The following is a 14,795-nucleotide window of genomic DNA, read 5'->3' on the forward strand; positions in this document are numbered from 1 at the left end:
TACTACTACTACTACTACTACTACTACTACTACTACTACTACTACTACTACTACTACTACTACTACTACTACTACTACTACTACTACTACTACTACTACTACTACTACTACTACTACTACTACTACTACTACTACTACTACTACTACTACTACTACTACTACTACTACTACTACTGAAGATCAACAACATTGAAATTAAACAAACATGCTTAGTAAACATACAAACAATTCTGCACGACTCGCACAACATGAGCGATCCCACCGCTGTCACCAAATGCGATGGGAGCTGGCACCCCATACGGTCTTAAAACTAGAAAATTAAAGAAGAACGGTTTTACTGCAACTACGCAGAGCGCGGTTTTCCATTCTCTCTACTAAATATTATTGCTCGCGTAATTTGTAGAGAATAAGCTTAGGACGAAAGGACTGGGTATGAAAGGGGGAAGGCAATGGAGATGCGTCCAACATAGCTCTTGCCATCCCAAGTTCCTACCTAGCGCTTCCAAGTGGTCATACCCGGTAATGTTCAATCCTTAAGATTGAGTAGCTAAGCTAGGAGGTGCGATGCTGCGTGGATCCCGGCTGCCTGATATCAAAATTGTGGTTTTGGGCAGACGGCTGATCCACTCGGCCCTGTTAATAGGTAAGATCCACATATATTCTAATTATTTGTTTCGTTCTAGCTCTTCAAACACCTGCTACATAATGGAAAAATTGATTGTAAAATTTTTATAATGTACATGGATATTAGATGTAGCACTGAGGGGAACTCAAATGTTGCAACTATATAGGATTCAAAGGACTGCTGCACAGAGGAGTATTTGGACCAAAAAGCTGGCCAAAATGAGGAAAGTTGAAACTCGTTCAATCCCCTTCCAATTAAACCTCGCTGTCTTCCCAGATACCTATCACACAATGTAATGTTAATTTTGAAACCATTTGTCTTGTTTATATCTTACATAGAGCTCTCAAACTTCGAGTAAAAATGGGCCATATATTTTCGCTCATGTAGGTAAGGATGTAAGCGTGGTATCAGTCAAAAGGCCTGTTTTGTAAGAAGAATAAGAGTATGCTGGATCTGGATTAGGTTTTCCTGTGATAATTTCCGGAGGGTCACCCATCGAAGGGATTCAATAATGGACCGAGAGAGAAGCATGCGCAGGAAAACAAAGGCAAGTGTTTAAGATCTCACCCCTCTCTCTCTCTCTCTCTCTCTCTCTCTCTCTCTCTCTCTCTCTCTCTCTCTCTCTCTCTCTCTCTATCTCTATCTCTTTCTCCACACATCTCTCTTTCTCACCTAATAATACACACCTGTCTTTCTAATCCCCCTGCCTCTCACGTCTCTCTCTATCTTACCTCTCTCTCTCATATATATCTCTCCCTTTATTCACACAATTTCTAAAACAGTTTCCATTCTTCAACTACAGTAAACGCAATATCAGAAAAATTGTGCTACACTACTAGGTAGATACAAACATAATTCCATAAAAAATTACTTCAAAGAACTAATGATACTATTGTTCACTCATTACCGCTTGTTTACTTTAATAAAAATGATTAACAATACTTTTGACCAACTTTTCGGCTCAAATACTCCTATGTGTGCTGGTGAGCTCGTTCTATTTTTACCCATATTAATTTCATTCCATTATATATCTTGTGATAAATTCGTTAAATGCATTATATGATAAATTAATGGGTAGGTCAGAATACAGAGGCATCATATGAGTGGAAGACTCGAGGATGGAGTGAGGAGTCAACCAGAATCACTAGGCGGAAACTCCTGAAGGTCTGAAACAATATTTATGTTGCACTCTTCGAACAAACAAACCATCACGTGGGTTAAAGCTGGTGCAGCGAAATTGATTGTTACATGGAAGGATCCTAATGCTGGAAGGAAATTATTATAGACCCGGAATGCGCACAAGCGTCTCTGCTTGTGGGTCCGTCCAATCCCTTTTGGTCCTTCTGCAACAGCTTTAGTGTGAAATTCATTGGACAATCCAATTTGGATCTACTATGAGTCTACCCACATACACTGGCAGGACCTTGAACTGATGGTGGATGCCCCCCCATGCATACATACATACATACATACAATAAGATTAGGACGAAAGGACTTTTTTAATAACGATCCAAAGAATAAGAATAAAATGACTGAAGACAAAACAGTAAATGAGGAGAAACAATAATAATATCCTCGCAGAAAAAAAAGATGACCGAATAACACGGCAAAAGAATTTTGTCAAAGATACGAGAGGGAGAGTGCAGGAAAACACCCCATTTTCACGGATCAGCAGAGAACTTTTAACTGCTAAAAAGTGCAATCGAAAAGATTTAACAAAGTTAGTGCATAGTGACACTTATCCTTTTCAAGAAATATGGGTTATAAATGAAGAAGGATTATTCAACAAGAAACAAATTTCGAAAGGATGCGAAGTTTATAGAGTATAGAAAACATTGGACACTATGCATGTATTTTATTTTAAAGATCAAATAGTGTGGAGAAGAGCCAGGGAAAAGTCTCTCCATACATAAAAAAAGAAAAATGATATTGAATGATAATAATAATGGCAATAAAAGGAAGAAGTTATGACGTCTAGAATAAAGACAGTTAAATGGCTTTAATATAAAGGGACGAAGAAAAATTCCCAAATGCGAAATACAGCTAGCGATTACTATAAAATGATTTTATACAATACTAACTGGCCCGACAAACTTCGTATTTCCACAAATCAACATGTGTTGTACATAAATCATGAATCTCGGATGATCTTTGTCGCAATTTCGAGTTTTGTAAGTTTCTGAGGAGCAACACTCACGGTCTACGACCGTCTCACCCTAAATCATCTAGTGCTACTATAGATAATTCTCGGTGGTCTTATTAGGCCATTGCAAATTATTTTTAAAGTTTTTGAATTTTTCTTGAAAAATCGGAGAGCAGAAAATAATTTGTGGGATGCAAGCAGTGATGTCCAGTAATCGCTCGATTAATCGAGTAATCGATTAGAGCATGGAATAATCGAATAATTTGTAATCGAATACTGCCGGCATGAGTAATTCATTAATCGAATAGTTCAAAGGCGTTAAAAAATGCGAATAATCCCTATTAATAGTTCATAATCGTCCGATTAATCGAATTATTAAACGAAATATACCAATATTTATAGTCGAATACTACTAGCACGAATACTGAACTAATCGATTAGTGCATGCAACGCTAACCGATTAATCGGTAATCGAATAATTGAAAATTTCGGACATCACTAGATGCAAGTCGATTTTTTTTAATAAAATCAATTGTCTGTGGGCTTTACAGCCCAAAGAACTCGAAAAATGAGTATACGGTGTGTTAACGCGTCTAAGACCAAACAGTATTGGAAATTCAAACAGTAGAATTTGCAAAAATCGCAATTTTTTCTTTCTTTTCGTAGGTTTTTGCATCGTAAACCATAACATATATATGAAAAGCAAGAATAGATCTGGTTTTCACGTTTAAACTTTAGGTAAAAATGCATTTTTTTGCTCGATAAAAAAATTCTCTTTCCCTTTAATTGCCCAACACTGAGAGGACAAAAACTTTATAAAATATTTGTAATTGAATTTGGTTCCATTTGCTTGATTAGTTCTCGAGAAATGATATGAGATTTCATTTGTATGGGAGCCCCCCCTCTTAACCCCTCTAAGGTCTACATCATTTTTAGCACCCGAAAATTTACTAAAATGTCCGTAACTCTTTTATCTTTCAATATTTTTTCACCAAATTTGGGAAATTTCTCGAAAATCATTTCTATTTTCTTAATATCTACAAATCGTGGCCATCGTGGTGCATGGTTCCGGAGTTTTTCCGATGTCCCTTGGGGGACCGCGTCATCCCTTTTTTAGTAAATGTTGCCAAATGTTTGAAAATTGTTCGGAACGTGTTGATTTTCTTTAATAAATCATCGACTGTGGTCATTTTAGTTACATTGCTGCAGTTACAAGTCATGGTGCGTGTCATCCGGATTGGATATAAATTGAATTTAAATTTATGAATGAACATAGGGTATGTTGCTACTTCGTCGTAATTGCCTGTTCCCTATCCTATCCAACACAAATTATTAAAAATATCAGCATTTTTATGACATACAATGCAAAACTAGTTATTCCCTAATAATTTACTTTGTTGTCTATCATACGCGATCAATCCAAGTGAGCTGAGATCTATTTAAATGCTTTTTATCATTAAAGAAGTCCTACCAGCCAATTTTCGTTTTGTCGTGCGACGAAGAAGACAATGTCGACTAATCGTTTTAATTTCCATCATTCATAAATGAAAATAACTCACGCAAGGCATTGTCGTTATTCTACAGCCAGGAAAACTTGCCTGACCTGCAGAAATTTTGTAGAATAACATTTGTCATGCCGTCCTACACAAATGCATGCGTGCGTGTTAGCTTCGTAAACATTGTTGTGATTTTTAATTCGGACGATGAAAAATTTTGAAGGACGGATTTTAGAACGGTACGACGAATTTTAGCAATAAAGTCAGTTGCGTAATTTCAATAATATGCTTTAATAGTCGCTTTTGAGTGATTTCAAAGTTCACGGATCGGAAGGTAAGTATGTTTTAGTCAAATCAGCACAAGAACTTTTGGAGTATTCAATAAATCCATCCAACAAATAATGAAAATTAGAATGGCTTTACTTATTACGACGGGAATTAGAAAAAACCCTACTATGACATATAGAGAGGTTCAATAATCCAGCGCCATGGGGGTTCTGCCTAGGACTGCACCTCAACTAATCTTCTCTAATCTAAGCACCGGATAATCTCCCATGTAACACTGAAGGTTTTATGGCGCTCTTGTGTTGGTTTTTATGACCAAAATTAGTCATAAATGCCATTGTAAAAGTGCTATTGAGCTCAAATTGGGACTAAGAGATCAAGTTGATTCATCGTGATTCTATTTCGGTATCTCTGATCAGAACACCAGAAAAGAAAACCCCTACCGATACAGCAGTGCGTTATATTAAAACTGCTTTTTCGAATAAAGCAATTTGGAAAACTTGTATAATCATAAATTTTTTAAACTATTATTCAAAAAAATTAGCATATTTAGCGGAATATTCAGATATTAAGATAAATAACAAATATTTTGCTTACCTGTATGACGATCAGCGTTTGGTGTATCATCTTTCAAAGAGTCTGTAAAAAATAAGAAAAAAAAATTACTGTAGTAGGCATGTAAATAGCTTAAAATATTTGAATCAAATCACGAACATCAAAAGAATGAAAACAAAGCTTTTTAAACGACGAAAAAGAGCATTATATGGAAGTTGACTAGAAATTTTAATGGAATAAATGTTTAGAAAACTGAACTGATTCAGTTCACTAAAAACAAATTCTAGAAATGCCAATTTCTGCCTGTTCAATATTTTACGACTGCCAATAGCAAAGCAAAGCCTAGGTGCTACATTCCGCTATCGAAACTTGACCTTCTGTTTTTATACGACAAACTTCGCAGCCAGCTGTTAGAGTACAGGACAATTGCAACGACTGCCAATACGGATCTAAAATATTTATGAAGAGCAATACTTTTTGTAACAACCAAACAATTTAACTATTAATCATTTTCATAGAAAAATTCATTTTTATTGGCCTTCCACGGCCTTCATTTTACATGACCTTCCGCAGAAAAGTAATAACATTAACACCCAAAGAACACGATAACTGCAATATTTTGTGGCCTTTGTTCCATACTGACAAAATGCTAAAACCGGCCAAAACAGCACGGAACAATCGTGTTGTTTCAAGAAAGGGTCGTCCACGTTAATTACCTAGATGATGATCCCGGTGCAATGAAAATGTCACTTTTCAAGTTACAGGTATACCAAGTATGCCCCTTCAAGTTAACTGAATAGTTGAATAGTTAACTGGTAAATGGAACCAACTAATATGGCTTCCTGAAACATAAGATATATTCGTGTTAAACAAATATTTCGAACAAAAGAAATCCTATCGGAAATCAACTAAATCCATCAGAGGATGGTCCGTTTTTTCGCACCACTTATCACCGTGTTCGAGCGCATTTTGATAGCAACAATTTTTGGATTGGTAACCGTTTGTTGATAAAAATCTTGATTTCTACTTTCCAGTAGTAACAGGTGTAGTGACACTCATTTTGAACAGTACAAATGATTTTTATTATTACAATAGCCGATTAAATCGATAAATGGAACATGAGATGAGGTTTTTTGGGCAGGCTGTTAGAGATTCGGAATCCTCTGTTTTTGTTATTTTGGACCGTTATGGACCGATTTTTAATTACAAAATAAATGTGCGAGCAAAGCAGTGTCTATTGGCAAGAAATAGTGATAGATTTTTTTTATCAGAAATTGGTGAACGAAGGGTAGGCCCAATATAGAAATTGGCCAAAGCAACAGGCAATTTGGATTCCAATACGTTGTGTAGTTTCTGAGAAAAAGGTACATAAAGTTTGAAAATCGTGGTTTTCCAGGAGCGGCGTTTTATTCCGCCGAAGTTGTTCCACGCCGCACTGGAATGCTTATGTGTATGATCGTTTTTCGGCCACTTCCCATGGTCGGATAATTACAAATTCAGTATCAAAATAAGCGCAGAATCAAAATCTGAAATAAAAAAATAATGATTTTTTCAAAATTTTTAGTTGTTCATGTCCCCTTAACATCTCCAAAAGACCTTCCATTTCAGTTTTATGCATACTTCGAGGAATTGATTCAATAAAAATTTGAACCTTTCTACTCACGTTATCTGTTGCAGTCGTTTGGGCAGATTATGGCAAACGAGTACCGAACAGCGTAACGACTGAATAATGTCTTACACGAAAGAGTAATCAAAAACCAAAAATTAAAATTGAATAAATTTAGAATCGATACGGAATGACCTGCAGTATGCTTACGGCAAGTCAGCAAGATGGAAGTGGAACTCACTTACGTGCTTTCCATCTTAGTGGTAATTGGTTTCGTGTACCGTTGGTTAAGCAAAACCCAAGATTATTTCCGCGACAAACCGATCCCTACGATTCCGATTAAACCCGTCATAGGTAGTACAGGACCCCTACTATTTAAGCACCTGTCATTACCCGAATTTATCAAGCCCCTCTACGATAAATATGCGGGTTCAAAGTGAGTTAAAAAGTACACTTTTAACATAATCGAATATTTGAAATATTCAACCTACTTTCTTCCGCAGAGTTGTTGGTTTGTTCGACACCAACATTCCGATGTACGTGCTTCGTGATCCGGAATTGATTAAGAAAATCGCCGTGAAAGATTTCGATCACTTCATGGATCATCGGCCGCTGTTCGGTGAGAATCACCCGGATGGTTCGGAAATGTTGTTTCCGAAAACGCTATTTGCGTTAAATGACCAGAAGTGGAGGAACATGCGGGCGACGCTGAGCCCGGCCTTTACCGGGTCCAAAATGCGTCTGATGTTTGATTTGGTGCTGGAGTGCTGCGGAAGTATGGTTAAATTCTACCAGAAGGAAATTGGCACACAAACCGGACGGGAATATGAGATGAAGGATGTGTTTTCCAGGTTCACGAACGATGTAATTGCTACCACTGCATTCGGAATCAAAGTGGATTCCTCGCAACACCCCGACAACGAGTTCTACGCTCAGGGAAAGAAAATGACGCAATTTACCCGCCTGTCGGTGGTGCTACGGGTTATTGGCTATAGGCTTATCCCATCGGTGGTTGGTTCGCTTGGATGGGACATAATCGATCAAGAGCAGAGGGAATATTTTTCTTCGCTTATTAGGGAAGCAGTGAAGACACGAGAAACGCAAGGAATCGTTCGACCGGATATGATCAACATCCTCATGCAGGCCAGAAAAGGATTGCTTCAACATCAGAAGGAATCCGAACAAAATGAAGGATTTGCAACGGTTGAAGAATCAGAAGTGGGAAAAGCACGTGTCTCGAAACAAATGACTGAAACGGAAATGATAGCTCAATGTTTGATTTTCCTCTTAGCTGGATTTGACACCGTGTCAACCTGTCTAACCTTCCTGATGTACGAGCTTACTCTGAACCGAGATGTTCAAGATAAACTGTATGAGGAAATCATGGAGACACATCAATCGTTGAACGGAAAATCCTTGAGTTACGATGCACTACAGAAGATGAAGTACATGGATATGGTAGTGTCTGAGGGCCTTCGAATGTGGCCTCCACTAGCGGCAATCGATCGGCTGTGCGTTCGGGATTACGCACTGGATGACGGTGAAGGTTTGCGGTTTACCATCGATAAGGGTGCCGGAATTTGGTTTCCAATACATGGTTTACATCACGATCCAAAGTACTATCCATCGCCGGAAAAGTTCGTACCGGAACGGTTCAGTGACGAGAACAAGTCAAACATCAATCTTGGCGCTTATCTACCGTTCGGAATTGGACCACGGAACTGTATCGGGTCCAGATTTGCTTTGATGGAAGTGAAAGCAATAGTGTATCATATGTTGAAAAGTTTTACTTTCGAAAGAACTCGCAATACTGAGGTGCCACTGACACTTAAAAAAGGATTTGCGGGAACGGTTGCCGAGAAGGGTGTATTCGTTGAATATAGACCGCGGACGCGGGTTCTCAATGCAAGTGGTGTTCTGAATGTCGATTCGGGTGAGAAGATAAAGAAATGGGAGACATAAAAATACAGTACCAACACAAATCAGAAATATCTGATCTGATAAGCGAAATCTAATTTTGAATAATGCAATAAAAATATACTTGATAGTTGCTGAGAGATTATTCAGCGAAAAATGAATGCAATTCGAACAGTTAAATTTTTCGCCCGGTGCAACAGTGCTTTTTCTTAGTCATTTCCTTTGCAATTAATTCTACAACTTAATATAGTTGATCGAAAAAAGCTGATGAGCAGAATATGATAGTATAGAAAATAAAATTTTGTTTTTGAACTAAATAAGGCCATTGCAAATTATTTTAAAAGTTTTCGTCGACAACCCCCCCCCCCTCTCCCTTGGAAATTGGCTTGAAAAATCGGGGGCAAAAAAATAATTATTAGGATATACGTTAATTTTTTTTATAAAATCAATTGTCTGTGGGCTGTATAACCTGAAAAACTCGAAGAATGAGTGTACGAGTGGAGTTCACGCCTCTAGCACGGAATAAAAATGGAAATTCAACAATGGAATTTCCGAAAATCGGCCAAAAAATATTTCTTTCGTTTTTGTCTTTTTTTCGTAGATTTTTGCATGGAAAATAATAACGCATATATTAAAAGCAAGAATAAATTTGGTTTTCACGTTTAAACTTTAAGTAAAAATGCCTAAAATCCATTTTTGTTTTGCTCGATTAAAAAATTTTCTTTGACTATTTTTCGCCCCTCCCTTCCACTATGGGCCAGAAATTAAAATTTCGGGACAAATATATTTGCGGTTAAACGGCGTGTCTCAGCTCAATGTGAATCTCGGCAACTTTTTGAATGAAAAAATGATGCATCTTTTGAAGGGGTCGTCCAATATTTACGTGTTACTTTAAGAAAAATTTAAGTAATAACTTTTTGAGTAAATTTTTTTTCGCCTTTTTGGTTTCAAAATATTAAAGATCAATCAATTTCAAGTATTTTTTCTGAAGATATGAAACTTCTACTTTTTACCCATTTTCAGTAATAGACCTTTGTTTATAAAGGACACCTCAATTCACATTTCTTCTTGTAACATGTTTCTTTCAACAGACAGCTCAATGTGATGTTCTAGACAACATTTTGCACGTAAAAGAGGAATATTTTTGCTGAATTCTGCTTTGCTTTTTTTGCATTATTTAATGAGATATAACTGTTTTTAGGCTAAAAACCGTTTGATGAAAAATGTGTATTTTTTCAAATGTGGTGTCTTCGGAGAAGTAAAATAATAAAATATAGCGCTTCTTCCTACACTATTAGAGTGACCATGAATTCACCTATTAAGGTGATACAAACTTTTGTTTTCTTAAATAATTAAAAAAAAAAGTTTTTTTTCTCCAAAAATTGCAGAAAATACTAAAATAAGCAACTTTGCTGAATAAAGTAACTATCTATCTCTTACCGGTTACGAAATATAATGATGTGTTAAAAAAGAGCACTTAAAAATCAATTACACTCAATAACTTTGCACACGATTATTTTATTGCTTTCAAATGTTCTACAAAGTTATTTAGTATGTTGAAATACATATTTGCTGTTAAGAGTGTTTGACGCTAGGACGCATATTTACTAAGTTATAAAATGTATGTAAAAAAAATCCGCACTATTCCCAGGTATTCCCAGCCATGGTATTCCCAGGTATTCTCTGAAATATACATTTGGGCAGATAACTTTAACAATTCCCTACAAATTGGTATGCAAACTAATTGCAGATACTTGCAGATGGCTAAGATATTCGGATTTTTCATCAGACGGTTCTTAACCTAAAATCAGTTATATCTTATTAACTAATTCATATAAAGCAAAACAGTCTTCAGCAAAAATATTCCTCATTAATGTGCAAAATATTTTCTAGAACAGCACATTGAGCTGCCTGTTGAAATAAACATGTTACAAGAAGAAATATGATTTGAGGGGTCATTTATAAACAAAGGTCTATTGCTGAAAATGGGTAAAAGGTAGAAGTTTCATACCTTCAGAAAAATTACTTAAAATTCGTTTATCTTTAATATTTTGAAACCAAAAAGGTGAATAAAAGTTAACTCAAAAAGTTATTACTTAAATTGTTGTTTAAGTAACGCTTAAATATTGAACGACCCCTTCAGAATATGCATCAATTTTTTATTCAAAAAGTTGCCGAAGACCACATTGAGCTGAGATATGCTGTTTAACCGCAAATATTTTTGTCCCGAAATTTTAATTTCTGGCCCATAGTGCCTTCGTGGCCCAATACCGGAGGGTCAAAAACTTTTTGAAATATTTGTAATGGCCTACATATAAAAAAATAAAATGGAAAAACTGAAAAGCTTTTGATTATTTTGTTAAAAATTTTAATTTCTACTACTAGAAAAATCAGGGGGGTTGTGTACAAGACACGACCGCATATATAGGTGACGCAGGACTACGTAAGTCTCTTTGTAGTGATAGTAGCATGTATTCATGCTTGTAATCATTCGATTCTTCATGTATACATGCTACATGCGTTGTATGTAACATTTATCAAAGTAGTAACATTGCATACGTTCAATTCTCAAAAGATTGTGCATTTGAAAACAATTTAACAAAATCAAGAACACAAACTACTGCTTTCCTGCTACCTTACTGAAATTAAAGATTGTTTTTATTACCCATGGTTCCCCACGTTGAAGGGATTTACCAATTCAATCCTATTTTATCAATAGCACATCTTGTCAATACACTTCTAATGAAACGGTAAGCATGCGTATTCACGGGAAACTATCAGTCATTGACTTTTCGTCGGAAAGCCCAATTTCGGAAGCAGCTTTTCGGCCCAAAAGCGGGATTGTGTTTATAAAAATGTATATACTGCATTCTTCTTGCCAATCTGAACACAGCGAATGTACTTTCATAAACCGAATTTTTGTTTCAAACAAAAAAACTGCTTTTGAAATTGGCAGAATCGATGATGACTAATTTCACCTTCATACAGAGTCGTATTATAACCAAACACTACAGCTGTAGCACATTTTCCCAACACAGATATCAAATTCGCCGAGGTTTAATCGTCTCGCATTAAAGAATTTGCGATCTGTTTGGACGACGAACTTGTGACATTTTTTTTGGCACACTTCCCTAACACACACATCAGATTGGACTAGGTTTAATCGCGTTCGTGAGAAATCTGTTGGCACGAGGGGGCTTTGTTACTCTTTCTGGCGTACTTCCCAAGCAAGGACATCGAAATGGTCTAGGTTTAACCTCGGTGTTAAGAAATCTTGTTGAAATGAGGAAACTTAGTCACTTGTTTTGGCTTACTTCCCAAGCACAGATATCAAATTGGTATAGGTTTAGATCATCACAAAGAATCTTCCAACCAATCACGAAGCGAGAATTCTGGTAAAGCATAGGTTCATTATTTTCAATTTTTCAATAGTTCAACATCAAGAATCCATACTTTTCTTCATTTGGGTCGATTCTTAGAAGATTTTCCGATCGAAGAATTGGTGTAAGAATATTGAAAATCGATCGGAAAACCGCTGAGCTATTAGCGCTCAAAACCTTTCATTTTTCGTGACGCTCGCATTTTTCGATTTTTTGGAATGACACCCTATCTCAAAACTTGCCGCAAGACGTAGTCCTACGTCAAAAATGAAGTCGCACCTCTCAATGCAACAAGTAGTTCGAATAATCTAAGAACCCTAGCATTCAAAAATAAAAAAATTGAACCTTTCTACTCATTTAGTAAACTCGCTTCAGCGTCTTGCAACGTTTTTGCTAGTCATCCATCTTTCTGATGCGAACAAGCGCCAAAAATGATAAGGGAACAAATACTGCTCTATATGATAGGGAACAGTAATCAAAGCTATACCGAATAACTTGCAGTAGTCTGGCCGCCAGCATCCAAGATGGAAGTTGAACTTACGTACGTTTTCTCTCTCCTAGTGGTGATTGGTCTTTTGTATCGCTGGCTGAACAAAAACCAACATTATTTTCGCGATAAACCAATCCCTTCGCTTCCGTTCAAGCCGCTCATAGGAAATACGGGTCCCCTGCTGTTTAAGCGAGTCTCGTTGCCCGAGTTCATTAAACCACTGTACGACAAATGTGCGGGCTCAAAGTAAGTTGAAAGTCATTCACCACAGAACATTTTAAATTCGGTTTTCATTTCGCAGAATTCTTGGTTTCTTCGACACCAACATTCCGATGTACATGCTGCGTGATCCCGAATTGATTAAGCAGATCGGAGTGAAAGATTTCGACCACTTTACCGATCACAGACCGGTATTTGGTAAGAACCATGCCGAAGACTCGGACGCTTTGTTCCCGAAAACCCTATTTTCTTTGACCGACCACAAGTGGAGAAGCATGCGAGCGACAATCAGCCCGGCCTTCACCGGGTCCAAGATGCGTCAGATGTTCGATTTGGTTCTAGAATGCTGTGAAAGTATGGTGCAATTTTATCAGAATGAGATTGGCACTCAGATGGGGCGAGAATATGAGATGAAGGATGTGTTTTCCAGATTCACGAACGATGTGATTGCAACCTCTGCTTTCGGGCTTAGGGTTGATTCCTCGAAAAACCGCGACAACGAGTTCTACGCGCAAGGAAAGAAAATGATGCGGTTTAATCGCCTATCGGTTGCACTACGAATTGTTGCATGTCGGCTTATGCCGACAGTGGTCCGTCCGTTTGGATTGGACATAATCGATCAAGAGCAGCGGAATTATTTTTCATCACTTATAAGGGACGCTGTAAAACAACGAGAAACGCAGGGTATCGTTCGTCCGGACATGATTAATCTGCTGATGCAGGCCAGAAAAGGATTACTTCAACATCAGAAGGAATCCGAACAAAATGAAGGATTTGCAACGGTTGAAGAATCAGAAGTGGGAAAAGCACGTATCTCGAAACAAATGACTGAAATTGAAATGATAGCTCAATGCTTCATCTTTTTCCTAGCTGGGTTCGATACGGTGTCAACCTGTCTAACCTTCCTGATGTATGAACTTACGGTGAATCGAGCTGTTCAAGACAAACTGTACGGGGAAATCATGGAAACACACCAATCGTTGAACGGAAAATCTTTGAGCTATGACGCGGTGCAAAAGATGAAGTACATGGATATGGTAGTGTCCGAGGCACTTCGAATGTGGCCTCCAATAGCCGCAATAGATCGACTGTGCGTTCGGGACTACGAATTGGTAGATGCTGATGGATTGAGGTTTACTATCAAAAATGGTGCTGGAATTTGGCTTCCTATCTATGGTTTGCACCACGATCCGAAGTACTATCCATCGCCGGAGAAGTTCATACCGGAACGGTTCAGCGATGAGAACAAGTCAAACGTCAATCTTGGTGCCTATTTGCCGTTCGGAATTGGACCACGGAACTGTATCGGATCGAGATTTGCTCTGATGGAAGTGAAAGCAATAGTGTACTATATGTTGAAGAATTTTACGTTCGAAAGAACTGCTAACACGGAGGTGCCATTGTCGCTTAAGAAAGGATCCGGAACGATTGCCGACAAGGGTGTGTTCGTTGAATTTAGACCACGGCTTCCTAGTGCTAGTGGTGTTCTGAACGTTGACTAGAATGAGAAGAAAATGAATTGGAGCTTCTGTTTTAGGGGATATACGGAAGTAAAATATTTGCAGAATTCAGAAACAACTTCTAGTGATATTTACTAAAATGTTATTATATACAACGGATTTAAAGATATTCTGTATATGGTTAAGAGATATTTCAGCAGAGAAGTTGGTGATTTCTGAGAAATAAATTAAAGTTCCATTGAAGCGAAGATATTAACAATAGTGGCAAATCGCCATTGTTATCATTTTACTATAATATTACAAAGGGACAAACCGGGTTATCATACAAAAGCTGCCTTCGTACACATTTACGGTACACAGGCGGAACAGGTGTTTTTGGCGATCTTTGAATAAAAAATAGTAGATTACTTACAGTCTTGAGAAAATAGTTATAACATTTTAAAATTGTATGTCGGCAAAATATTTTTATTGGCGAAAGAAAAGACAAACAGGCTGAATTTAGAAACCTGTTGAAAATACCCTCTCGTACCCTACTCACACTCACTTATATATTTTTTTTTGAAAATTTTCCGAAGCGAATATTGCAGTAGAAAATTTTTAAAATATTTCGAGAGTATTT

General features: G+C 37.2%; 2 protein-coding genes across 2 annotated transcripts; both read left to right on the top strand.

Annotated features, from left to right (window-relative positions):
* The first annotated feature begins 6,934 nt into the window (after positions 1-6,934).
* On the top strand, positions 6,935-8,672 carry LOC128735390 (probable cytochrome P450 9f2). The gene is made up of 2 exons (XM_053829876.1): positions 6,935-7,146; positions 7,214-8,672. The coding sequence occupies exons 1-2, from the start codon at positions 6,935-6,937 to the stop codon at positions 8,670-8,672; spliced, it is 1,671 nt and encodes a 556-aa protein (XP_053685851.1).
* Positions 8,673-12,531: 3,859 nt separating this feature from the next.
* On the top strand, positions 12,532-14,487 carry LOC128733951 (probable cytochrome P450 9f2). The gene is made up of 2 exons (XM_053827859.1): positions 12,532-12,743; positions 12,799-14,487. Exons 1-2 carry the CDS (start codon positions 12,532-12,534, stop codon positions 14,216-14,218), a joined length of 1,632 nt encoding a protein of 543 aa, XP_053683834.1. The 3' UTR covers positions 14,219-14,487.
* Positions 14,488-14,795: the final 308 nt, after the last annotated feature.

This window comes from Sabethes cyaneus, chromosome 2, assembly GCF_943734655.1.
Source record: "Sabethes cyaneus chromosome 2, idSabCyanKW18_F2, whole genome shotgun sequence".
Lineage (NCBI taxonomy): Eukaryota > Metazoa > Arthropoda > Insecta > Diptera > Culicidae > Sabethes > Sabethes cyaneus.